This window comes from Myodes glareolus, chromosome 19 (assembly GCF_982192425.1).
Source record: "Myodes glareolus chromosome 19, mMyoGla1.1, whole genome shotgun sequence".
In the NCBI taxonomy this organism is placed as follows: Eukaryota; Metazoa; Chordata; class Mammalia; order Rodentia; family Cricetidae; genus Myodes; species Myodes glareolus.
Genome location: NC_142044.1, coordinates 47,350,640 through 47,376,739, shown reverse-complemented (window position 1 = coordinate 47,376,739; position 26,100 = coordinate 47,350,640). Strand labels below are relative to the sequence as shown.

The window sequence follows — 26,100 nt, the reverse complement described above, 5'->3', positions numbered from 1 at the left end:
GTAGAGATTACTCTCATGATCCTCCAGTTTCAATTTCCATGATTCCAGTTATCCCTGGCTAACTGAGTGGGAAATTCAAAAATAAATAATTTACAAGTGAACTTAATTGTCGTATTGTTCTGTTTTATTATTATTGTAAAAGTCACTAGTACATGGTATGCTTCGGACTCAGTGCTGCATGTGATTTCAGGCATCTTAGACTTTGCTTTTTCTCAGGTGACTTATATTGCTGCTCTGCATAGTTTGAATTTAATGGCAGAGTACAAATAGAGCAGTGTTTACACCAAGTCCTCCCTTTGTGCCTGTTGGGTTCTTGCATCATAGTGATACTTAAGTACTCTATTGTAATTAGTTTTTTCCTGAGGACACATACTCTATCCCACTCATTATTATATCTCTAGTTCCTACTGCGTCTGGCCAGTGAATAAATACTTATTGAATGAATTAGCTTGACAGACAGATAAGAACTGTACAGGTACTTGAAAGTAATGTTTTTGAGCTGAAGAAATGGTTTAGTGGTTAAGAGAACTTGACATTTCAGGATTTAGTTTCCAGCACTTAACATGGTGGCTAACAATAATCCATAACTCCAGATTAAGGGGATCTGATACTCTCTCTGTGGGTACCAGCCATGAATGTGGTGTACATACATACACGAAGGAAAATACTAACACACATAAAACAAATCAAAAGAAATTTTTAAAAAATAATATGTTTGAAGTTTGAATTTATGAATAAAATTACCGGAGACTAAATATTAAGTCTGTGATCCCAAGATCTGTGAGATGTAAAAGCCCTATATAAGATAGCTTTTTTTAAATTAAATTTTTCTTTTATATTTTTTCTTAAATTGTATTACATATATTTATATATTTGTGTGTGTGCATGTAAATGCCCAAGCACATTGTGATGCACATATAGAAGTCAAGACAACTTGAGAGAGTTGGCATTTTCCTTCTCTTATGTCCTAATGATTGAACTCAGTTCATTACCTTATAAGCCATCACACAAGCCCTAAATATTTTCATATACTCATATTCTTTGATAAATTTCAAGCATTTAACTACTTACAACATAATGAATTCTAGATGTGTCATTTTATTGGCTTGGAATGTTGGAATTGATTTTAGTTTTATTTCCTATTATAGGGAAATCTAAAACAAATAAAAGAGCAAATAGAAGAGCATAAAAAACGAATAGAGAAATTGGAGGAATATACAAAAACATGCATGTAAGTAGAAAAACAATCTTTACAGGATTTTTTATCTAAATGATCCAGTGTGTTCTTTAGTGAATGAATGTTCCTATTGTGTGATATTCTCACTCCAGTGTCTTTCATTTCTTTATAAATTGCTAAAAATTATACTTACCATGTAATAAATATATTTAAACATTGAAAATAAAAATGAGTAAAGTGTTTAAATTTGAAAATATAAATATATAACAATGACAATTCTTAATTATCCTTTTGATATTGAAATTTTATGAATAAATAATGAATTGTGGGGACTGGAGTGGTGGCTCGGTGGCTAAGAACACAGGCTGCTCTTCTAGAGGATCCAGGTTTGTTTCAAAGTACCCACATGGCAGTTGAGTTCACAACCATCTGTAGAAACAGATCCAGAAGATCTTATGCCCTCCTCTGGCTTCTATGGGCACTATATAAATATTCACAGACATATGTACAGGCTAACACTCATAAAGTAAAAATAAATTTCAAAAAGTTTAAAAATAATATGGAATTGTATCATGAAAGCTAATATATAGTATTTAATCTACCACTAAGGAATTTTAGTTGACTTTGATTGATATTAAGCATGTGATGATTGCTTGGTTTATATTGGTCTATACTTACTCTTTTTTTAAAATCTATTTATTTATTATGTATACAGTATTCTTGGTATTCTGTCTGCATGTGTGCCTGCAGGCCAGAAGAGGGCACCAGATCTCATTACAGATGGTTGTGAGCCACCATGTGGTTGCTGGGAACTGAATTCAGGACCTTTGGAAGGGCAGGCAATGCTCTTAACCACTGAGCTATCTCTCCAGTCTCATACTTACTATTATAGTAAGTATGTATTTTCAAATAAACAAAGAATAATCAAAAGCTCCTTTGCCTGTTTAGTTTTGGGTGTTTTTTGTGTTTGTTTTTTAATTAATAAATCACTACACCATTCTTGTACAGTGCCAGACAAGACTTGTTTTAACCTTTTACTTCTCACATTTTTGGTTGTTGTTACTGTTATAGGGATTGCTTGAAAGACAAAAAACAACAAGAAGAAGCCCTGATAAAAGAAATTGAGAATACAAAATCAAGAATGTCTGAAGTTAATGATGAACTGGGTCTTATTAGAAGTGAATTACAAAATGCTGGAATTGATAACCATGAAGGAAAACGTCAGCGGAAGAGAGCTGAAGTTCTGGAAAGTCTTAAAAGACTTTACCCAGATTCCGTGGTAATTAGAATGAGTAGTTCATTTTAAATGCTATGCTTTCTCATTTCTGAAAATAGTCCTCTTACTCAAGGATTGAAATTATAACCATTGTAAAGAAACAGAAATATTCTAAAATGTGTTCTACATTTGACAATTTTATATTTAAAATGTAGTAAATAGAGAAAGCAGTAATTTCAAATTGTGTTTGTAAGTTAACTATTGAAAAGAAACATTTACACGAACACATTTCCTAACCGGTATACGATATGACCAATACTCCCAGACATGGTATGAAGTAGTCTTGGTCCTCACAACAAGAAACCTCAACACTAAAGTTCTTCGTGATTTTTGGCAAGCATAGTTGCCATATTTTCATTTCTGACTGTATCCAGTAGTACTTAATAGTTTTCTTTGGCAAAATACAATAATAACCTCTATCACATGGGGTGATAGCCTCACAACATTGTTTTCTATTATATCAGGGGCCCCACTTATGTCTCGGTGTGCCCTCTGATTTCCTTATCATCCGGTTTTTAGTATTTGACAATCATTGCTCTGTTTCAAAATGTTTGCCATTGACCTTCATGGTGTTACATTTTCGTGGCTACCTAATTTATCTCCTTTAAATTCTCTTTCTTAAACTCTTTTTTTCTTCAGGGAACTCTGTGTGTGTGTGTGTGTGTGTGTGTGTCTGTCTGTCTGTCTGTCTGTCTGTCTGTCTGACTGTCGGTCTGTGTTTTGCTGGGGACTAAACCTAAGGCCCCATGTATGTTAGGCAAGCATTCTATCAACTAAGATATGTATCACCAAGTCTTTTGTGTTATGCTCAATCTTTACTTTGAATGATGGATAATAGAATAGAACTGGGTTGCAAAATCTTGTTTCTTCAATTCATAGCAAAATGAAACAACTCTGTTTTTTTTAAAAAATCCACTAGTGCAGCCATCATATCTAATGGCACAGTGATATGGGATTCCCCTTTGTATGCTATGAATATATTTTATTACCATTGATTAATAAAGAAGCTACTTTGGCCTGTGTCAGGGCAGAATAGAAGTCAGGCAGAAAAACTAAATTCAGGGAGAAAGAAGGCAGAATCAGAGAGATGCCATGTAGCTGCTGAAGAAGAAAGACTCCAGAACCTTGCCAGTAGTTTACAACCTCTTGGTGATACGTCGATTAGTATAAATGGGTTAATTTAAGATGTAAGAGCCAACATCCTTAGCCATCAGAGAAATGTAAATCAAAACAACTCTAAGATTCCATCTTAACCCTGTAAGAATGGCCAAGATAGGCAGTCTTACCAAAAGCAATCTACAGATTCAACGCAATGCCCATCAAAATCCCAGCAAGATCCTTCACAGACCTTGAAACAATGGTACTCAACTTCATATGAAAAAGCAAAAAACCCAGGATAGCGAAAACAATCCTGTACAATAAAAGAACTTCTGGGAGGCATCACAATCCCTGACTTCAAACTCTACTACAGAGATACAGTACTGAAAACAGCCTGGTATTGGCATAAGAACAGACAGGAGGACCAATGGAACCAAATAGAAGACCTGGATATCAGTCCACACATCTTCAAACTCCTAATCTTTGATAAAGAAACAAAAAATAGGGCTGGAGAGATGGCTCAGCGGTTAAGAGCACTGACTGCTCTTCCAGAGGACCCAGGTTCAATTCCCAGCACCCACATGGCAGCTCACAACTGTCTGAAGATCCAGTTCCAGGGGATCTGACACCTTCATACCAATGCACATAAAATTAAAAAAAAAGTTTAAAAAAAAGAAGCAAAAAATATCAAATTGAGAAAAGAAAGCATATTTAACAAGTGGTGCTGGCATAACTGGATATCAACATGTAGAAGAATGAAAATAGATCCAAATCTATCACCATGCACAAAACTCAAGTCCAAATGGATCAAAGACCTCTGCATAAAGCAGTCACACCTAACTTTATAGAAGAGAAAATGGGATCGCATTGGCACAGGGAACCACTTCCTAAATAGAACCCCAGTAGCACAGACATTGAGAGAAACAATTAATAAATGGGACCTCCTGAAACTGAAAAGCTTCTGTAAATCAAAGGACACGATCAACAAGACAAAACGACAGCCTACAGAATGGGAAAAGATTTTTACTAACCTCACATCAGACAGAGGACTGATCTCCAAAATATACAAAGAACTCAAGAAATTAGACACCAAAAGTTCACATAACCCAATTTAAAAAAAAAAGGAGTACAGACATAAACAGAGAACTCTCAACAGAGGAATCTTAAATGACTGAAAGACACTTAGGGAAATGTTCAACATCCTTAGTCATCAGAGAAATGCAAATCAAAACAACTCTGAGATTCCATCTTACACCTGTAAGAATGACCAAGATCAAAAACACTGATGACAACTTATGCTGGAGAGGTTGTGGGGGAAAGGGAACACTTCTGCATTGCTGGTGGGAATGCAAGCTGGTACAACCCCTTTGTATGTCAGTGTGGCGATTTCTCAGAAAATTCGGAAACAATCTTCCTCAAGACCCAGTAATACCACTTTTGGGTATATATCCAAAGGATGCTCAATCGTGCTACAAGGACATGTGCTCAACTATGTTCATAGCAGCTTTGTCATTGCCAGAACCCAGAAACAACCTAAATGCCCCTCGACCAAAGAATAGATAAAGAAAATGTGGTACACAACGGAGTACTACACAGCAGAAAAACATAACATCTTGAATTTTGCAGGAAAATGGATGGAGCTAGAAAACATTATTTTGAGTGAGGTAACCCAGACACAGAAAGATAATTATCACATGTTCTCACTCATATGTGGTTTTTAAACATAAAGCAAAGAAAGCCAGCCTACAAACTACAATCCCAGAGAACTTAGACAACAATGAGAATACTAAGAGAGACTTACATAGATCTAATCTACATGAGAAGTAGAAAAAGACAAGATCTCCTGAGTAAATTGGGAGGATGGGGACCTTGGGGGAGGGTTGAAGGGGAAAGGGAAAGGCAGGGAGGGGACCAGAGAAAAATGTAGAGCTCAATAAAAATAAAAAAAAAACCAAACAAATATTTCATCTCTTGATCCAGTTTATAAAAAATGACCAAAAAAAAAAAAAACACTGATGACAACTTATGCTGGAGAGGATGTGGGGTAAAGGGAACTCTCCTGCATTGCTGGTGGGAGTGCAAACTGGTACAGCCCCTTTGGATATCAGTATGGCAATTTCTCAGAAACCTTCCTCAAGACCCAGCAATACCACTATTGGGTATATACCCAAAGGATGCTCAATTGTTCCACAAGGACATGTGTCCAGCTATGTTCATAGCACCATTGTTTGTCATAGCTAGAACCTGAAAATACCTAAAAACCCTTCAGTCAAAGAATGGGTAAGGAAAATGTGGTACATTTACATAGTGAAGTACTACACAGCAGAAAAAAATAATATCTTGAAAAATGGATGGATCTAGAAAATAATCATATTGAGTGAGGTAACCCAGACCCAGAAAGACAAATATCCTATGTACTCACTCATAAGTGTCTTTTAGACATAAAACAAAGAAAACCAGCCTACAGTTCACAATACCAGAGAACTTAGACAACAATGAGGACCCTAAGAGAGACATACATGGTTCCAATCTACATGAGAACTGGAAAAAGATAAGCACTCCTGAGTAAATTGGGAGCACGGGGACCATGGGAGAGGGTTGAATGGGAGGAGCAAGGAAGAGGGAGCAGAGAAAAATGTTTAGCTCAATAAAATCAGTAAAAAGAAATAAAGTAATAAAAACATAATAAGCTACATAAAGATGGAAAATACACAGAAAAAAAGATGTCAGAGCTAGCTAGAAATATACCTTAGACATCAGCCAAACAGTGTTGTAATAATATAGTTTTTGTGTGACTATTTATGTCTGGGTGGCCAGAAAGTGAACGTGCATTTTCCACTTCCAGCAGAAAATGGCTATAGTACAGATTTATTTTACCTACCTACCTATTTATTTATTTTGCTTTTTCAAGGTAAGGTTTCTCTGTAGCTTTGAAGCCTGTCTTGGAACTCGCTCTGTAGACCAGACTGGACTCGAACTCAGAGAGATCCACTTGCCTCTACTTCCTGAGTGTTAAGATTATAAAGGTATACCATGACTGCCTGGCCAGATTTCTTTTTAAAAGAAGGAGAAAGGACTGGAGAAATGGCTCAGCAGTTTAAATATAGAATTACTTGTTCCAAACTCTGTAGAAACCAAACTGGTTAATTGACTAAATTCTGAAAATTCTGACCTAGTATGTCTTAATTTGGGAAAAAGCACAACATACATACGTGTTTCCTTTCCCACATGAAGGGAATTAATTTTAAAAGCCAGAAAATCTGGGGGCAACTTCAAATGTTCTCTCATTAAGGGGTTCCTCCAGGATTTTACATTAAGAAGCAATTTTTAATCCCCCCCACTAAATAAAATGTGTTTTCCAAACAGGATAGAATTGCCCTGTAACAACATGCTAGTTAAAAACTCCAGAGAGAGCATGAGATATTCAAATAGTATACTTTTACAAAACATATGCTGAGTCTCCCACCTATATGTCCTGTCCTCCAAGGAGAGTTAGTAGAGCAGGAATATGGATTCATTCAGTCACTTACTGTTCAAAGAAGGCAGTTGGTTCATAATGTAGGAAAACAGTCAAGAGATTGTCTATTAGAGAAAGCAAACACCTGTTCACATTAAAAGTACTTAAGCATTCAGTTGAATTTTGAATGACTGTTAAATTAGACATATAAATTGTATATAGTTATTTATACTGCTTTGTTACATTAGAAAACAATTATATGTTTTTCATTAATGTATTTGTTTTCTTCTCCTGTTTTGAAACTTACTAAGTTTGGAAGACTGCTTGATCTGTGTCATCCTATTCATAAGAAATACCAACTCGCTGTGACTAAGCTTTTTGGCCGGTACATGGTTGCCATTGTTGTAGCCTCAGAAAAGGTAGCAAAAGATTGTATTCAAGTCCTGAAGGAGAAAAGAGCTGAACCTGAGACTTTCCTTGCTCTAGATTACCTTGATGTAAGAAATTTTAATGTTTGATATTTATTAGTTACCAAATTTAGGAAGTCTTTATTTTAATATGTCTTTAATTTAATGACTTTGTTGCTCCAAACTGGCAGCTATGGGACAAGGGTCGGGTGAGAGGTGGTGGTGTAATTTGGATGCCAGTTAGCCAGTCATTCGAATGGCTGGTGTTTCTGAACTGGCGGGTGAATAATATCAAGCAACTGCTATCTTTCTTGATTTATATTACTTCTACCTAATCTAGTTTTGCTTCAATTCTACCTTAATGTCTTCAATTCCATAACTGGAGAAGTACACTGCTCTGCCTTCTACCAACAATATGTTCTGTTTTGTAGCAAAGTATAAGAACTGGGTTAAGACGTACATATTGGTAACTCAAGTGTAAGTGTCTGGTCCTAATCTAAAGAGTAGGCCAAATTTTGAGTCTTGAGATGTGTGTTAAAATACATTAACATAACTTAATCTAAATTCCTGAACTAGAAAAGGAACTTTGTCATTACTGTTCTTTAGAGGTTCTTTTCGCTGACAACTGAAGAAAATGTTCTATTTTGTTCAGTGGTCTAAACCCTGAACTGCAGGCAGAGGGCATAGTGGTTAAGAGCACAGGCCGGTCCATCATAGCTCCTGGTGCTACTCCTAAGTAGCCCTACCAGTTGGTTCTTGAGTTTTCTGAACTTCAGTTTCTTTATCTATGAAGTAAAGGAATAAATAAACCTTGTTGGACTGTTGCAAGAGATCTTTCCCTAGCACAGTGCCTGCATAGAGGAGTAAGACCAACAAATACTAACTAACTGTGTTACTTAAGGTCATGCTCACCTTTTGTCCTCTGCTTCCATAGTTTTTCTTATGTGTATGCCCAAAACAAAGTTTTATTCTTAACTCATTTGCCTTTAAAATCTTTTTGTTGTTTCTTAGGGAGGACAAGTTCTAAAGTGTAGCTTTGACTGACCTGGAACTTGCTATGTAGACCAGGCTGGCTTTAAACTCTTTTTGTTTGTTTGTTTGCTTGCTTTTGGTTTTTCGAAACAGGGTTTCTCTGTGTAACATTCCTGGCTGTCCTGTAACCTGCTTTGTAGACCAGGTTGACCTCGAACACTGATATGCGCCTGCCTCTGCCCCCTGAGTCCTGGAATTAAAGGCATGTGCCACCATGCATGGTAAAAATAATTTTTATTTGTTTTTCATTTTTCAAAGCAAACACATATTTACAGAATTCTGATACAGGAGAGTCTGAATCAATGGTTTAGTACTGACTGCTCTTACAAAAGACCTGGGATAGGTTCCCAACACATAGCAGCTAACATCCATCTGTTAATTCTAGTCGTAGGTCATACATATGAAGCTCTCTTCTGACCTCTGTGGGCACTTCATGCATGTGGTGCACATTCATATATACAGGCAAAAATTTTTTAAAAATTAAAATCTTATATAGGAAAAAACAATGACAACAAACAAAAATTTTACATTGGGCCATCAAATGCCTCAGTGTATAAAGGCATTTGCCACTAAGCATGACAACCTGAGTTCAAGGTTCAGTCCCTCTGCCACATGGTAGAAGGAAAGGAGCCAATTCCCATATGTTGTCCTCTGACTTCCAGAGTCATGCAGAGGACAGCTACACGCACATGCACACACAATAAATAAATGTAAAAAAGAACCTTATATAGGAATATATTGATTATAAAAAGAATATCTTTTTATTACACAGTTCTTAAATTCTACTTTAAAGGGTTTCTCTATACGTTCAGGCCATATCAACATATGTATGCATATGTGTATATATCTGTCTTTCTCATGTATGTGCATATGTATATATACCTTTTAGTATACATGGGATTTTTGTTTTGTTTAACAGAAATGAGATCATATTTGATAGTTTTCAGTAATACACAATGGATACATTTATGACTTGTAGATAGAAACCTGAAAGTACATCTATGATATGAAGGCTGTCATTTCAGCCCAGAGAGGTTTTTGTTTTTATTTTAAATCTGTAAGTGTTATACTGCTTTTGGGTACATAGCTAAGTGACAACTGCCTTCCAGTATGGTTTATGATTTAAAGAACACAAATCACTTCTTATATTGTATGTTTCAACTAGTAAGTGGCAGGTGAATTTGGAAGTTCCTTCTGGCTTTTGATGAAATTTTTCTATTTTTGAAAAATATTTTATCATATAATGTGAAACATAAGTTTCTTATGTTCTTACTGAAAGTTCATTGCATATAAGAACAAATTGTTAATGCTTGGATATACTGTGAAAAAATATAACAGGCATTTTGTTTTTATTTTAATATAACTAATTTACTACATCTCCCTTCACCCTTCAGATCAAGCCAGTCAATGAACGACTAAGGGAAATTAAGGGCTGTAAAATGATGATTGATGTTATAAAGACTCAGTTTCCTCAGCTAAAGAAAGTGATTCAGTTTGTTTGTGGAAATGGCCTTGTTTGTGAGACAGTGGAAGAAGCAAGACATATTGCATTCAGTGGACCTGAAAGACGGAAGGTGAGAGACTTGGTCACACTTCCGGTTAAGTGTTCTCATTCTCTCTCCCTCTCCTTCTTTTCCTTTCTCTATCTGTTTCTCTCTCCCTTGCTTTTGTATGTTATTTTTAATAAGGAAAACCAGCCTAGGACAACCTAATATGGCTTCAATTGATGTTGGATAACTATGAACTTCTGGTCTCCTGCCTCTGCCTCCCAAGTGCTGGGATTACAGGCTTGCACTATCATGCCCAGTTGTATATGTGCTAGGGATTGAACCCAGGGCTTTGTATATTTAAGCAAGCACTCTACCAAATGAGCTACATCCTTAGCTCTTCAGTTGACTCTTATAAAATTAACTTCTGTAACGTTCTCTTTATCACAAGTTGTATTTTAAAAATTTGATTTATTATAATACCCTAAGGCAGTTGAGTTTTTCACTGTGTGGAATATACACCCTTGCTGATCCCTGTATTTTCCTTGCATTTTTCTATGTGTTACATTTGAATAACAGGAAGGATTTTTGTTGCTTTTTTTACATTCTCTATTCATGCATATCTTAATGGGAATGTATTTTTAATTTATTTATTTGTTGTATGTACAGTGTCTACACACAAGAAGAGGACACCAGACCTCATTATAGAGTGTTGTGAGCCACCATGTGGTTGCTGGAAATTGAACTCAGGACCTCTGGAAAAGCAACCAGTGCTTTTTACTTCTGAGACCTCTTTCCAGCCTTAATCACTGAACCATCTCTCCAACCCTTATAAAAGAGATTTTTAAAGATTATATACTCAATTAAAGCTATTTGTCCCTTCATTTAACACACATTTATACTTTATTTCTTGTTCATAACGTTCTTTATCTCATTATATCTTGTCCTTAGTATTTCAGAATTTAAATCTGGTTTATTTGTATCTCAACTATATTCCAGAAATGTAAAATTTTTTTCTTCTGTCTTTTAGATTTGGTGAAACAATTTGTATAAATACCACATTTTCACAGAAATTCTTTCATCTGCAATTTGTGGTTTTGTTTTACATTTCAAGTGACATTGCAAAATAGTCTAGTTTATTTAAAAATAGCAGCATGTGTAAACTACTAACAATGCCAACAAACAACAGTGTAAAATCAACAATTCTGCTAGGCATGGTGGTACATATCTGTAAGCCCAGAGGACTTTGAGGATGGAGGCAGGAGTATCAGGAGTTCAGGGTCATCATTGGCTATCCACTGTGTTTCAGGCCAGTTTAGATTACTTAAAACTCTCTGTCTCAATAAATAAATAAATAAATAAATAAATAAATAAATAAATAAGCAAGCACAAAAGACACAGCTTCTCACAGGGCTGGAGAGATGGCTCAGTGTTTAGAGTACTTGTCTTCCAGAAGACCTGGGTTCAATTCTCATCATCGACATAGTGGCTCACAACCACCTACAACTCTTTTTATAGGTGATCTGATGCCATCTTCTAGCCTCTGTAGGCACCAGGCATGCACATGGCACACATATATACATACATACAGGCAAATCATTGATACACAGAAATTTTTAAAAACTAAGGAAAAGGGATATCAGTAAAATAACTATATAAGGCTGAGGGTAGAGTACTTGCCTAGTATGCTTGACTAAGGCTTTAGGTTCTTTCTCCTTACATTTTCTCTGAGATATGTACACTAATGTTAAATATGATCCCTGAAGACATTTGTTACATGCGTATTTCCAGAAAAATATCTAAGAATTTATACACAAATTTTGATTATCTGTGGGGAAAGCAGCTGGGGGCTAGGGCCAGAAATGTTTTTCATTCTAATTAAGTAGAAACATTTATAAGATGTTGAAAATTGATTAATTTATTCCATTAAAGCACTCACTTAAAACACTATAAACTCTGGGCAATTTTATACCTTGACTTTAAATTTCTTTCTACATTCATTTTGGAGAATGCAATTGTTTTGGAGTATCCTAAGGTTATTAAGGTAGTTTTTTGTAGTAGGCTATTTATATATATGGCAGAATAGTCAAAACAGGATTATGTAATACAAATTATTTGATGTTAAATATAATTTTTGCTTCTTAGTATTATATATAAGTTTGGAACTAATATACAGCTTTTTATGCATTACATGTCCTTGTCTTTTATTTATTTATTTTATTTTTTAAAAAAAGAAAACAAACTATCTTTTTTCATTTTGCATACTGATCCCAGTTCCCTCCCACTACCTCCCGTGCCCCTTTACCTTCCCCTCTCCGATCTACTCCTCAGAGAGGTTAAGGCACATTGCTTTGGGGAAGATCCAAGACCCTCCCTACTATAACTAGGCTGAGCAAGGTTTGCCTCCAAAGAGAATGGACTTATACAACTTATTTTAAACCTCTGTGGTTGCTTTTAATTTCTCGCCTAGCCTTAGTTAAAAATTGGTTTTATGTTTGTAGTTGTATTCCTTCGTAACGCAGTATTTTATTAGTAAATGTTGGAAAGTGTTTTTCACATTTATAAAATCTCAACTTCAAAAATTGTCTTAAAATACATTTCTCTAAGGTAAAATGTTTTTATGATAACAGACAGTAGCACTTGATGGAACCCTATTTTTAAAATCTGGAGTGATCTCTGGAGGATCAAGTGACTTAAAACACAAAGCTTTATGCTGGGATGAGAAGGAGATGCACAGCCTAAGAGAAAAAAGAGGCCAACTAGTCCAAGAGCTAAAGGTAAATCCTTATCATAAAAGTTACAAAGTATTAAGGAAAGTAATTATGCAAAACCAAGTCATTTTCCTTATTAAGTTCTGTGAGTTGCATGTTTCCTGTGCCTTTTTATTTTTCTTTCCTGGTGTTTTGAGACGGGCTGACTGTGGCTATTCTGGAACTCACTATATAGACCAACCTGGCCTCAGATACCTGCTTCTGCCTCCCAAGTGCTAGTATTATAAATATGTGCTACTACATCTGACTTCCTGCATATATTTTTGTATTATGTATTGTTAACTATTTTAAGTTATTTGTATAATAACTAAATTAGTACTTACTCATATATGTTGTACATTTCTTTGCAATTTTAAAAAGATTTATTTTGGCCAGGCATAGTGACACACACTCTTAATCTCAGCACGCTGGAGGCATAGGCAGGTGGATCTGTATGAGGTTGAGGTCAGCCTGATCTACAATAGTGAGTTCTAGGACAGCCAGACCCACATATTGAGACTCATGTCAAAAAGAAAAATCCTCCAGGAACTGTGTTTGCAGAAGATTGTGAATCATCATGTTGGTGCTGAGGTCCTCTGCAATAGGAGCCAGTACTCTTAACCTATGAGCTATTTCTTCAACTCTAAGTGTATTATTTCTAATAATTTCTGAATAAAATTTTAGTATAGAATCTTCATCAATATAGTAAGAGAATTTATATGAGTAGGTAAAATTTGTTCCCAAAACACATGAATATTTTGGCTATAACACTTTGCTGATTAGGTTTTATGTCAAACTGACATAATCTAGAGTTGTTTTAGAAGAGGAAACCTCTATTGAGAAAATACTCCTACCATTGGCCTGTGATGTATTTTCTTAACTGATGTTTGATACAGGAGAACCCAGTTTATTGTGAGCAGTGCCACCCCTGAGCTGGTGGTATTAGGTGCTATACAAAAGCAGACTTAGCTAGCCATGAGGAGCAAACCAGTAAGCAGAATTCTTTCATGACCTCTGTGTCAGTTCCTACATCTAGGTTGCTTCCCTCGAGTTCCTGCTTGACTTACCTCAATGATGGGCTGTTAACCTAGAAATGAAATAAACCCTTTATTCCTCAAGTTGTTTTTGGTCATAGTGGTTTTATCACAGCCTAATTAGGGCACACTTGGTAATGTAATCCAGCATATGAATTATAAAAGTATGCTTATGTATAGAAAAGGTATTTTATAAAATTCAACAGCTAGGCCTAATGAAAATGCCAAGTAAAAGAGTAATTGGTTCAGGGATGAAGAGATGTATGATGGCTATTCTTAGTTGTCAGCTATTTTGGTTTGTCAGCTTGACTACTTCTGAAATTAAAATTCCAAAATAGAAAAGCACATCTGGGAGGGAGTTTTACTTAGTTTGAAGTGGGAAGATCCACTCCTAATCCATATCTTTGATGTAGGAACACCCACCTCTAATCTGGGCCACATCTGGTGAAAGCCTACATAAGTGTATGGGAGCTTCCATCTTTTTCTAGCTTGCTCTCACCTTACCAACAAGTTCATTCTTTCACTGGCATTGAACCTACTTCTATGGAATTCTGCATATACCGAAGATCAGCTGAGACATCCAACCTTGTGGACTGAGGACCTACTAGATTCTTGGACCGTCTGTTTATAGGCAGCCATTGCTAGATTAGTTGGACCACAGTCTAAGTCATTCTAATAAATCCCATGGATGGATAGATGGATGATAGATAGATAGATAGATAGATAGATAGATAGATAGATAGATAGATAGGTAGGAAGGAGGTAGGTAGATATCCATTCTATTATAAGTTTCATTTAACTCTGGAGAACCCTGACTAATACATATTTTGGTACCAGAAAGTGGTTCTAGAGTAACAGAAGTATAAGGATGAATATTTCTAGTATCTGTAATAGGCTTCCCTATTACAGCACTTACAGTTACCGAAGCTTCTCCAGTTATTGAAGCCTCTCTTAGAAGCATGAAGAATACTGAAAGCCTATAGTATGAACTACTTTTCAAACTTGAGACAAATGCACTTAATTATCCTGGTTCATCAATTGTGCAGACTTTGTGACTATATATAAAACTTTGACAGTTTGTGGAAAAATAGGAAAAATGATGATACTGGTCACTTGCTCTTAACATCTCCACATAAATTGACAAAGTAAAAGAACAAGACTCATGATACAATTAACCAACTTAAAGATCTCAGAATATGATGAAAGGCAGCAATAAACTTAGTGATAAAATTGACCAGTTCCAGATGTGCATTAACAATCTAAAGTTTTCTTAAGTGTGACCTGGAAGAGAATCTTCTCTCCAGTGGCCACAGCTCATGTTGCAGAAAATAAAAATAAAGTTGAATTACAGCAAAAAATTCAAGTCTCAGCTTCAGAGGGTGTCAGCAGTTAAAGTATGGGCATTAATTGGTAAAGAATGGGATCCTATAACTTGGAATGGGGATGTGTAGGAGAACCCTATTGAAGCTGAGAACTTTGAACATTCAAATTCTCAAGGATTTATCTAAGGAAGTAGTCTCTCCATTCTTCACAGAGGATATGCTGCCACCCCTTGAAATGTTGTCTTTTCTGTCTTTGACAATACTGATATCCTTTGGGACCCACCAATAGTTGCCTCTAGACCTACAACCAGACTTTAGGCAAAGCAGACTTAGATGGGAGATAGAAAGTGTAGTCCATGAAGAAGTGCACTATACTAATAAAGAACTTAATGAGTTTGCTAATTCATTCAGACAGAAGTCTGAGGGAATATGTTTGGGAATGTATTTTAAGGGTGAGGGATAATGGTCAAAGAAACATAAAACTGAATCAGGGTGAGCTTATTGATATTAGCCCCCTGAGTAGAGATTCTAGGTTTAATATGGAAGATTGAACAGTTAAAATAAAAGTAGGGGAGGTGTCCAGAGTCTGTTTGAAAGGTTGGCTGAAGCAGTTTTCAAAAGATGGCCTACTTAAGAGGAGTTAGAGATGTCTGATATCCTTTGGTCTAGTGTTATTGAAGGGATTTTAAAGACTCAGGGAAATTGCAATGCAAAGAGTGAGTACACTTTGTAAAACCTAATCCTCTACCATGGAAAATCCTAGAAGTCATGTTCTTTACTAATTCTCTAAGATGTAAAATTGTGAGAGGAGCACCAGCACATTTGAAGAGTTTTTGTCATCAACCTTTACCTTGTGCCAGACCTTAGGACTAGAGATGCTGATGCTCTGTTGGATGAATTAACCCTGAAGTAGCAGGGCCAGGTGGCACCACTGAATCACCGAAATCAAGGTGATTGCAGTTATCATAATGGGCAGCACAGAGGAATGTCCATAATGACTTGACCTGTAATGGTTAGCATAGGCAAATTGAATATTATAGTGACTTGATTTGTATGGCCCTTTGGTACTGGCTAATCAATTATGGTGTTTCTTGGCATGAAATAGATAACAAGTGTATTGTATTTTTGTTCAATCTTTAGAAGTGTAAAACTTCTCAAACAAATGAAAAAAAAAGTTTACATTGGATTATGACAAAAGGGAATCTTGACTCATGAACTAATTTCCAGACTTAAGCCAGTTTACAGACCTAGTCTCCTTGGATGAAGGGATGGCCAGGTTCTCCGTTCTCCTGAAGAAGGATCTTGACGAAATACCTAGAAGTTTTACTGTTAACCTTCCCCCAGACCTTCCCCAGAGAGACCTATGGCCTTTTACAAGGTTAACTGTGCACTGGGGGAAAGGAAGTGACAAGAGTTTGGGGGGTTCTGTTGAATACTGGTTTTGAACTGACACTGATTCTGGAGATCTCAAGAAACATTGTAGCCTTCCAACTAAAGTAGGGACTTACGGGGATCAGGTGATTAATGGAGTTTTGCTTGAAGTCCAACTAAGTAGGTTCAGTGGATCCCCAAACTCATCATGTGTCTACTTCCACATTCCCAGGATGTATAATTGGGGTAGATATACTTAGAAGTTGGCAGAAACATCACACGGTTCTCTGACATGCAGAATGAGGGCTGTTTTGGTTGGAAAGGCTAAATTGAAGCTTCTGCCAAGGAAGATAGTGAATCAAAAACAGCATCACATCCCCAGGAACTGCAGAAATTAGTGTTGTCACCAAGGACTTGAAAGATACAGGGCAATAATTCCCATCACATCTCCCTTTAACTCTGACTAATATGGAGTATAGATGGATTGTGGAAAATGACAGTTGACTATCAAAATCTCAATCACTCACTCCAATTTCAGTTGCTGTACCAGATGTGTCCTTACTTGAACAGATTAGCACATCTCTTGGTACATGGTATGTAGCTTTTAGTGATGCCAAAGAAAATGACCCCCATAGGGAGTAGCTCTATTATGAGTTATGACCTAGGTGGAGAAGGTGTGGCCTTGTTGGAGGAAATGTATCACTGTAGGGGCTCAAGCTACACCCGGTGTGGCACAGTTCACTTCCTGTTGTCTTTGGATCAAAATGTAGAACTCTCAGCTCCCTTTCCAGCACCATGTCTGCCTGCACACTACTATGTCCCACCAGGATGGTAATAGGATAAATCTCTGAAACTATAAGCCACCCCAATTAAATGTTTTCTTTTATAAGAGTTGCTGTGGTCATGGTGTCTCTTCATAGCAAGAGAAACCCTAGGACACAACTATTGAACTAGAAAGTGTTTGTGGGTTTTTTTTGGTACTTCTCTATAATATAAAGATATGGAAGAAGGAAGGTTCACTCTATGCTAGCTTACTCTCTTGATGGCAAGTCCATTGCTTTACTGGCATTAGACCCTACTTCTTCAGGATTCCAGTGTATACCAGCTGAGACATCCTGCCTCATGGACTGTATAACTATTGGATTCTTGGACCATTCATGGATAGCCATTTTTGGATTATCTGGACCACAGCCTATAAATCATTCTAATAAATTCTCTTTCTCTAGATAGATTTATTCTATAAGTTCTGTTACTGTAGAGAACCTTGACTAATACAAGATGGCTCAACAGTTAAAAGATCTTGCTGCTATGAGAAACAATAATGACATCTTGAATTTTGCAGGAAAATGGATGGAACTAGAAAACATCATTTTGGTTGAGGTAATCCAGACCCAGAGAGACAATTATCACATGTACTCACTCAAAGGTGGTTTTTAAACATAAATCAAAGAAAACCAGTCTACAAAACACAATCCCAGAGAACCTAAACAACAATGAGGACTCTAAGGGAGACATACATAGATCTTATCTATATGGGAAGTAGAAAAAGACAAGATCTCCAGAGTAAATTGAGAGCATGGGGACTCAGGGTTGAAGGGGAGGGAAGAGGCATGGAGGGGAGCAGAGAAAAACATAGAGCTCAGTAAAATTAAAAAAAAATTTAAAAAAAAAAGATCTTGCGGCTATAAGCAGAAGACCTGAGTTTGTTTCCCAGAACCCATGTTGGGCAGCTTACAGCCACTTGTAACTCTAGGTCCAGCGGATATGATGCCCTCTTCCAGCATCTACAGGCACTACACACTCATGAAATGTACACATACACACAATTATTAGTGACTGAAAGACAACACCTATATGACCAGGAAATAAGAAGACATGCCCTTGATGGTATACAAATTGAGGTTGCTTTATTCTTGTAAATAAGTCTTGAAAATTTCAATACATAGTTCCAGTGAAGTGTAAGGAAAAGAATATCCATTGCTTACAGACATTAAATAAGAACAATCCCACTGGGTGATGGTGGCACATGCCTTTAATCCCAGCACTTGGGAGGCAGAGGCAGGCAGATCTCTATGAGTTTAAGGCCAGCCTGGTCTACAAGAGCTAGTTCCAGACAGGCTCCAAATGCTACAGAGAAACTGTCTCAAAAAACCAAAAACAAACAAAAAAAAGGCAGAGCAAAATAAACAATACCTTTGACAAATACGTCTCACTATAGTGAATGTCTTGCATTAATACTTGGGATATAAACACATATGTATTGTTTAGCATCGTTTTCACTTTTCTCTCTCTTTTTTTTTATTTATTTGTTTGTTTGTTTGTTTGTTTGTTTTGTATACAAAGGCACCAGACCTCATTACAGATGGCTGTGAGTCACTGTGTGGTTGCTGGGAATTGAACTCAGAACCTTTGGAAGAGCAGGCAATGCTCTTAACCACTGAGCCATCTCTCCAGCCCATTTTTCACTTTTCATGCCTGTATTTTTTGTTGGAAAGTTTGTGGTAGTTTTTTGTGAATGTTGTATGCTACCTTATTCCAGATGATAAAGGTGCTTATGCACCCAGTCTATTTTATTTTATTTTTATTATATGTAATGTGTGTATATATATGAGGCACAATTAATAAAAAAAAAACTCAGAAATGGGTTCAATCTGAAGATCCGACAAGTAAAACAGCCATCCACTGGCTCTTACCTTGACCTCAATCTAAAAGGGCAATCCTATCTCCAGAGAGTCTGAGACTCTCTGTTGAGAGTTGTTTTCTCCCATTTAATAATCCTCTCTAGGGCTGGGATTAAATGTGTACACCACTGTCATTAAAGGCACACACTGCCCAGTTTCTATGGCAACTAGTGTGGCTACTGGGATTAAAGGTGCATGTTACCATAATCTGGTCTGTAATGGGGTTATTGTAGTCTCAGATCTTCAGGCAGTCTTTATTTATTAAAATATTGTTGAAATGCCACTACATATATGTAATTGTGTGTGTGCATGTGTGTATAGCGAAAGAGAGTTTTTGCTTAAATGTTTGTCTATGCACCACATGCATGTAGTTCTCATGGAGGCCAGAAAAGGTCATCAGATATTCCCTGGGACTAGAGTCAGACAGTTACGAGCTACTGTGTAAGTGCTGAGAATTGAACATCAGGGTCCTCTATAAGAGAATCCAGTGCTCTTAACTACCAAGCAGTCTCTCCAGCACCTCCACCCCTTTTTATGTTTATGGGTGTTTTACCTGCACATAGTCTGTGTATCACCTGAGTGCCTGATGCCTCCTGCAGAGGCCAGAAGAGGGCATTGGCTTTCCTGGAACTGAAGTTATAGATGATTGTGAGCCATGTGTGTTCTGGGAATTGAACTTTGTTATCGATAAAAACAGTCATTGCTCTTAATCTCTGAGATAGCTCTACATCCCACACACATTATCTTTTTTCAGAAGAAGTTGAATGGTTGTGTGTAAAATCAGTGAATATTATGAAAGCACCGAATAGTAAAAGTGCTTTTTCACTCTAAAAAGTTCTCACATTTCTCTGTTTAGGAATTAATGAAGACACTCCGCAAGGACACAGATCTGAAACAAATACAGACGTTAGTACAAGGAACTAATACACGACTCAAATATTCACAAAATGAACTAGAGATGCTTAAAAAGAAGCACCTTGCTGCATTTTACCGGGTAATGTAGACTTGTCTAAAGATTGGTGGAAATTCGTATCACAGAGTAGAATTTAAGAATGGTATTTATGATACCACTGGTGGTGCACAGCTTTAATCCTTGCACTTGGCAGGCAGAGGCAGGTGGATCTCTGAGTTTGAGGCCATCCTGGTCTACAGAGGGAGTCCCAGGACAGCCAGGGCTATTCAGAGAAATCCTGTCTCAAAGAAGAAAAAAAAGAATGATATTTATATAACATGTAATTGTAGGTACTTTTTGCCATCTTTAAGATTTTGTTACAGTCCTTGATAATTTCTATAGTATTTAATCATGTTATCTGGCTATGCCAGGGTCCATTGTAACTAACAATTCTTCATTTGTTTGCTGTAAAAGACATCTATCATGTTTTTAGTTTTACTGTATAAAATAGTCATGTTCTTAAGCAGAATTTTTTTTATTATTAGGAGCAATCTCAGCTACAAAGTGAATTGCTGAATATTGAGTCTCAGTGTGCTATGCTGAATGAAGGAATCAACAATCAGCAACAAAAAATTGAAGAATTTCAAGATAGAATAGATAAGGTGATAAATATTGTACTTGTTTTTAAATGGCATATAGAATATAGTTCTAGATCATAGCTAGGGCTTCTTGACTGTGTACACATAACTGTGGATTCAAGATTAGCTCAGAAAATCATCCTTTGGATGTTGTTATTCACTCATGCCCAGAATAGAGCATAATATCAGAATAGAATCTACCAGTACAGAGGATTATGGACCTCTTGTAGTTTCCCACGGTTTCAGTTATGCACTGGCATTAATGCTACCTACTACTGTATAAGTCTTATCACATTTATGTTTAACTGAAATCCACAAGTTTGGGTTATTTTGGTTTTTGGGTTTTGTTTGTTTGTTTATTGTATTTCAAGACAGGGTTTCTCTGTTGCTTTGGAGCCTGTCCTGGAACTAGCTCTTGTAGACCAGGCAGGCCATGAACTCACAGGCCTGCCTTCGTCTCTCGAGTGCTGGGATTAAAGGCATGCACCATCACTGCCTGGCTGACATCCACAAGTTTTTAACATGACTTATTATTGAAATGCTATTATATTTGAAGCTAGATATTATTGTTGGATTAAGATTGTGCCAGATTTTTTGGAATTTATTACTGACTCTGTCCTCTAATTTTGAATTGTTTTTACTGTCCAAGATGTTTCATCTTACTCATATAAAGGATATCTTCTTTTTTAATGTAGAACATTATATTTTAGTAGGGCTAAAGTAAATAGACTCTCCACAGGTTTATATCAGACAGTGCATAATACCATTTTGTAAATCCAGTTCATGAGCTTTTTCATGTAGCTTTCTGAATAACAACTGTGAAAACATGAGTGTAGTTTGTGGAGATAAGAAAGAGAAAGTACTGGGCTGAGTGCACTGATTAGCTTTTTGACTAATTCAGGAAAAACTAAAAGTAAAAAATTATAGCACTGCTTGTGTATTTTTAAAAATGGTTATTAAATCAGTTGTTTTAAAATAATTTGAAAGGTAGAAGATGAAATATTCCAAGACTTCTGTGAAGAAATTGGTGTGGAAAATATTCGTGAATTTGAGAACAAACATGTTAAACAGCAGCAAGAAAATGATCAAAAAAGGTAATTTTTGTTTAAAAATATTGGTAAGCAGTATTGGTATACATTTCAAAAATAACTATTCCCTAATTTAAAGGAATTATGCTTGAGGTAGACTTTATTTCAGTTCATCAAGAAATAGCTAGTGATGTTGGACTTATAACTCAGTAATTGATCACTTGTCTTATATATACAAGGGTCTGCCTGGGTTTCATATTCAGTACTACAGAGGATAGAGAAGCTAGTAAAACTTCAGTTTTTTACAAAGAAATTTAGCAGAAACTATAACAAAAAGGAAAGCATACTCATTCTTTTTATAAAGAAGTTATCTTGCCAGGCAGTGGTGGTCCACACCTTTAATCCCAGCACTTGGGAGGCTGAGATAGGCAGATCTCTAAATTCAAGGCCAGCCTGGTCTACAGAGCAAGTTCCAGGGCAGGCTTCAGAGCTACACAGAGAAACCCTGTCTCGAAAAAACAGCAACAACAAAAGTTGATTTCTTCTTAAATTAATCTGTACTACCTATAAGGATGTTTTTTGATAGACTGATTCTAAAGTTCACATAGGAAGTAAAGAAAAATACGAAGGAAACTAGTGAGTAGTGGGACAAGAACTTTCATGTTGTACTTTATTTCATTTTAGAGATTCAAGTTTATATGTGAATGTTTCTATATATGCTATGTGCACATGTGTAACAACTTTCTGTAGAGGACAGGAGAGAGTCAGAACCCCTGGAGCTGGAGTTAAGGCAGTTAGAAGTCATCCAGTGTGGGTGCTGGCAACCTAATTCTGCTCTTTTTTAAGAAGGCAGCAAGAGCCATCTATCTCTCTTGCCTTAGTTCCCAAATTTTAAAACATAGTATAAATCATGAGCTATGAGCTCATAAGTAGAGTCCAGATACATACTCATATCTACAAGGAGGAATTTGATATTTAATGTCAGTAGACAAAAGTTGTACTTTTTAGTAAATCATGTTGTCAAACTGTGATGGTGCTCACCTTTAATCCCAGCACTTGAGAGGCAGAGGCAGGCTGATATCTGTGAGGTTTGAAGCCAGCCTCATCTACATAGAGAGCTCCAGGACAGCCAGAGCTCCATGATGGAGACCCTATCTTTCCACCCACCCTCCCCCCAAAGAGAGAGAGAAATGTTTTTCAAATCAAAATTATCAACATTTGTCTCAAAGTCTTTCTGTTAATCTCTATAATGCTTTCATAGCCCATTCATTCATTCATTCATTCATTCATTCATTCAATTTGTATTTACTGTGTGCTTTTAATGTGTCAGTTGCCCTTCCTAGGGGCTGAGAGTACATCAATGGAGAAGAGTCATGATCCTTTATCCTGTTACAGGTCCTTTACATTTCTCCATAGATTTTAGAATCAATTTTTCAATTGTTATTGTGCCTTAAGAGTTTCTATTGCTGTGAAGAGACACCATGACCACAGCAACTCTTCTAAAGAAAAACATTTAAGGGAGCTGGATTACAGTTTCAGGTGTTCAGTTCATTATCATCACGGCAGAACATAGCAACCTGCAGGCAGACATGTGTGTGGCAGACATGGTGCTGGAGAAGGAGCTGAGAGTTCTACATCTTGATCCACAAGCAACAGGTGTCCGAGTCACACTAGAGTAGCTTGAGCAAAGGAGACCTCAACCTACCTTCTCATAGTGACACACTTCTTCCAACAAAGAAATTCCTCTAATTGTGCCACTCCCTATGGAGGCCATTTTCTTACAAATCACCACATATTCTTTTTTTAAAAAATTTATTCATTATGTATACAGTGTTCTGCTTGCACATCTGCAGGCCAGAAGAGGGCACCAGATCTCATTACAGATGGTTGTGAGCCACCATGTGGTTGCTGGGAATTGAACTCACGACCTCTGGAAGAGCAGCCAGTGCTCTTAACCACTGAGCCATCTCTCCAGCCCTCACCACATATTCTTAAAAAGAACTTGCGAGTTTCTATTTGGATCATACTGATTTAGAGATCAACTTGGGAAGAATTAACAACTAACCACAAACATGGTGTCTATTTTAGATCATTTTTAATTTCACTCATTAATGATCTTTAGTTTTTAGCATATAAGTTCAGTCTTGTGTGTATTTCATTATTTGTGTTTCTCAACATTTCATATATTTGTGCTTTTGCAAACTGAGTTGTTTTTAAATTTCAGTTTAAAATTGTATGTTGGTAGCATATTGAATAAAATTATGGCTCTATGGGTAAAGCACTTGTGAAGCCTTGAGACCTGAGTTAAAGCCCCAGAATTCTTGGAAAGGTTCAAGGAGAGAATAGTTCCACAAAGTTGTTCATTGACCACACTTGGACTGTGGTATATGTGCCTCCACACCCATATCATACTCACACACACACAAATTATAAATTATAAAACTTTTTAATAAAATTAGTATTCCTTAAACTTGTATCCTAAAACTTGGCTAAACTCATTAGATCTCTTAGCCCTTAGACAGATTCCTTAGAGTTTTTACATAGAGAATCATATTCTCAATAAATAAAAAGTTTTGTTTCTTCCTGATTAGTATTCTTTTCTTATTTCTTTTTCTTGCCTATTACACTAGCTTCATAATATTGAATAAACATGGTTAGAACAGACATACTAATTCTTAAGGGAAAAGTATTCAGACTTCTACAGTAATGTATAATGCATATAAACTTTAAGATACTTTTGTCAAGTTGAGGAATTCTTCATGGAAATTCTCACCGTATATGAAATTTTAAAAGTGTTGAATTTTTAAATATTTTCTCTTGTAACTATTTAGATCCTTATACAATTAGCATTTTAAAGATATGTTAAGTTTCAGTAATAAATTACATTGATTTTTCAAATGTTCAACAATCTTGCATACATAAAAAGTGCCAATTTAGTCACCATGTACTAACCTTTCCCAAGTTTAAAGTTTATGTATGAATAGCTATTCACAAAGACTAACTGAGAATAAATGTATGGATTATAACTTAAAGAAAAAGTGGGTAGATAATGTATATATTATAAAAGGTTTAAGAAACTGCCAACTATCTCTGGGCAGTGGTGATGCACACCTTTATTTGCAGCATTTATTTATTGAGGCAGAGGCAGGTGGATCTCTATGAGTTAGAGGTCAGCCTGGTCTACAGAGTGAGTTCCAGGACAGTCAGGGATACACAGAGAAACCCTGTCTCAAAAAAACAAGGAAAGGGGCAAGTGAGAAAGAGAGAAACTGGGGCCAGGCAGTGGTGGCGCACGTCTTTAATCCCAGCACTTGGGAGGCAGAGGCAGGCGGATCTCTGTAAGTTCGAGACCAGCTTGGTCTACAAGAGCTAGTTCCAGGACAGGCTCCAAAGCTACAGAGAAACCCTGTCTCAAAAAAGGAAGGGAGGGAGGGAGGGAGGGAGGGAGGGAGGGAGGGAGGGAGGGAGGGAGGGAGGGAGGGAGGGAGGGAGGGAGGGAGGGAGGGAGGAAGGAAGGAAGGAAGGAAGGAAGGAAGGAAGGAAGGAAGGAAGGGCGAGCCAATATACACATCCTGATGCAAACGACTAGGATTTTAATATAGTATCAGAAAATTTGGCAATGACAGTGATTATGTTAAGGATATTTTTACATTTTTAGGATATAGTAGTTTATGGTTGTGAATTAACAGTCACTTTCATAGAACATTACTGATGCAGTTACCTAGGAATCTGCTATTTGCTTCAGATATTCCAGTAGCTATGAATGATGTTGTAGGTGAAATGAGTCAATATGAACTGATGATTATTAGATTGGGTAAGTTGCATGTGATTCATAATAGCATTCATTCTATTTTTATTTTTGAAATTATACGAAAAAATTAAAAGGGGCTAGAGAAATGGCTCAGTGGATAAGAGCACTTACTGCTCTTTGAGAGAATGTGCATTTGGTTCACAGAACTCACATCAGGCAGCTCACAATCACCTGTAACTCCAATTTTAAAGATCCGATGCCCTTTAGCCTCAGTGGACTTCTGTACAAATGTGGTACACATAAACCTACATGTATACATAATTTTTTAATCTGGAAAAAATTAAAAGAATCAACATACTTTTCTGACCACTTATAATGCTTGATTTCATTATACTAGATTAGAGTTTGAAAAACAAAAAACTCGTCTTAGTATTCAGCTTGAATATAGTCGAAATCAGCTTAAGAAGAAACTGAATAAGATCGACACATTAAAAATGACTATCCAGAAAGGCAGAGAAGACATTGATAACCTAAAGAAGGTAATTTACTATAGGTGGCTGAAGTACCACTTTGTTGAAGTTATGGCTTCTTTCACTGAGTAGCAAGTTTTTGAGCACCTAATGGTACATGATTGGGATGGGGGCAACATATTTCAGAAATATTAAAGTGAACAGAACTGATGAGTTATTGGATGTTAAG

The 26,100-nt window shown here is 36.6% G+C and overlaps 1 protein-coding gene across 3 annotated transcripts in view; it reads left to right on the top strand.

The window, feature by feature from the left end:
• Smc1b (structural maintenance of chromosomes 1B) overlaps positions 1–26,100 on the top strand; it is a 71,174-nt gene that overhangs the window by 21,039 nt on the left and 24,035 nt on the right. For 2 of the 3 annotated variants that reach the window (XM_085678536.2, XM_048444943.3), the window contains exons 8-16: positions 1,149–1,231; positions 2,249–2,456; positions 7,320–7,505; positions 9,842–10,021; positions 12,565–12,711; positions 19,949–20,086; positions 20,530–20,646; positions 21,610–21,716; positions 25,799–25,940. In XM_085678536.2, coding sequence (XP_085534662.1) covers positions 1,149–1,231; positions 2,249–2,456; positions 7,320–7,505; positions 9,842–10,021; positions 12,565–12,711; positions 19,949–20,086; positions 20,530–20,646; positions 21,610–21,716; positions 25,799–25,940 — 1,308 coding nt within the window. The remainder of the gene's footprint in view (positions 1–1,148; positions 1,232–2,248; positions 2,457–7,319; positions 7,506–9,841; positions 10,022–12,564; positions 12,712–19,948; positions 20,087–20,529; positions 20,647–21,609; positions 21,717–25,798; positions 25,941–26,100) is intronic. The other variant, XM_085678537.2, reaches the window with a different exon arrangement.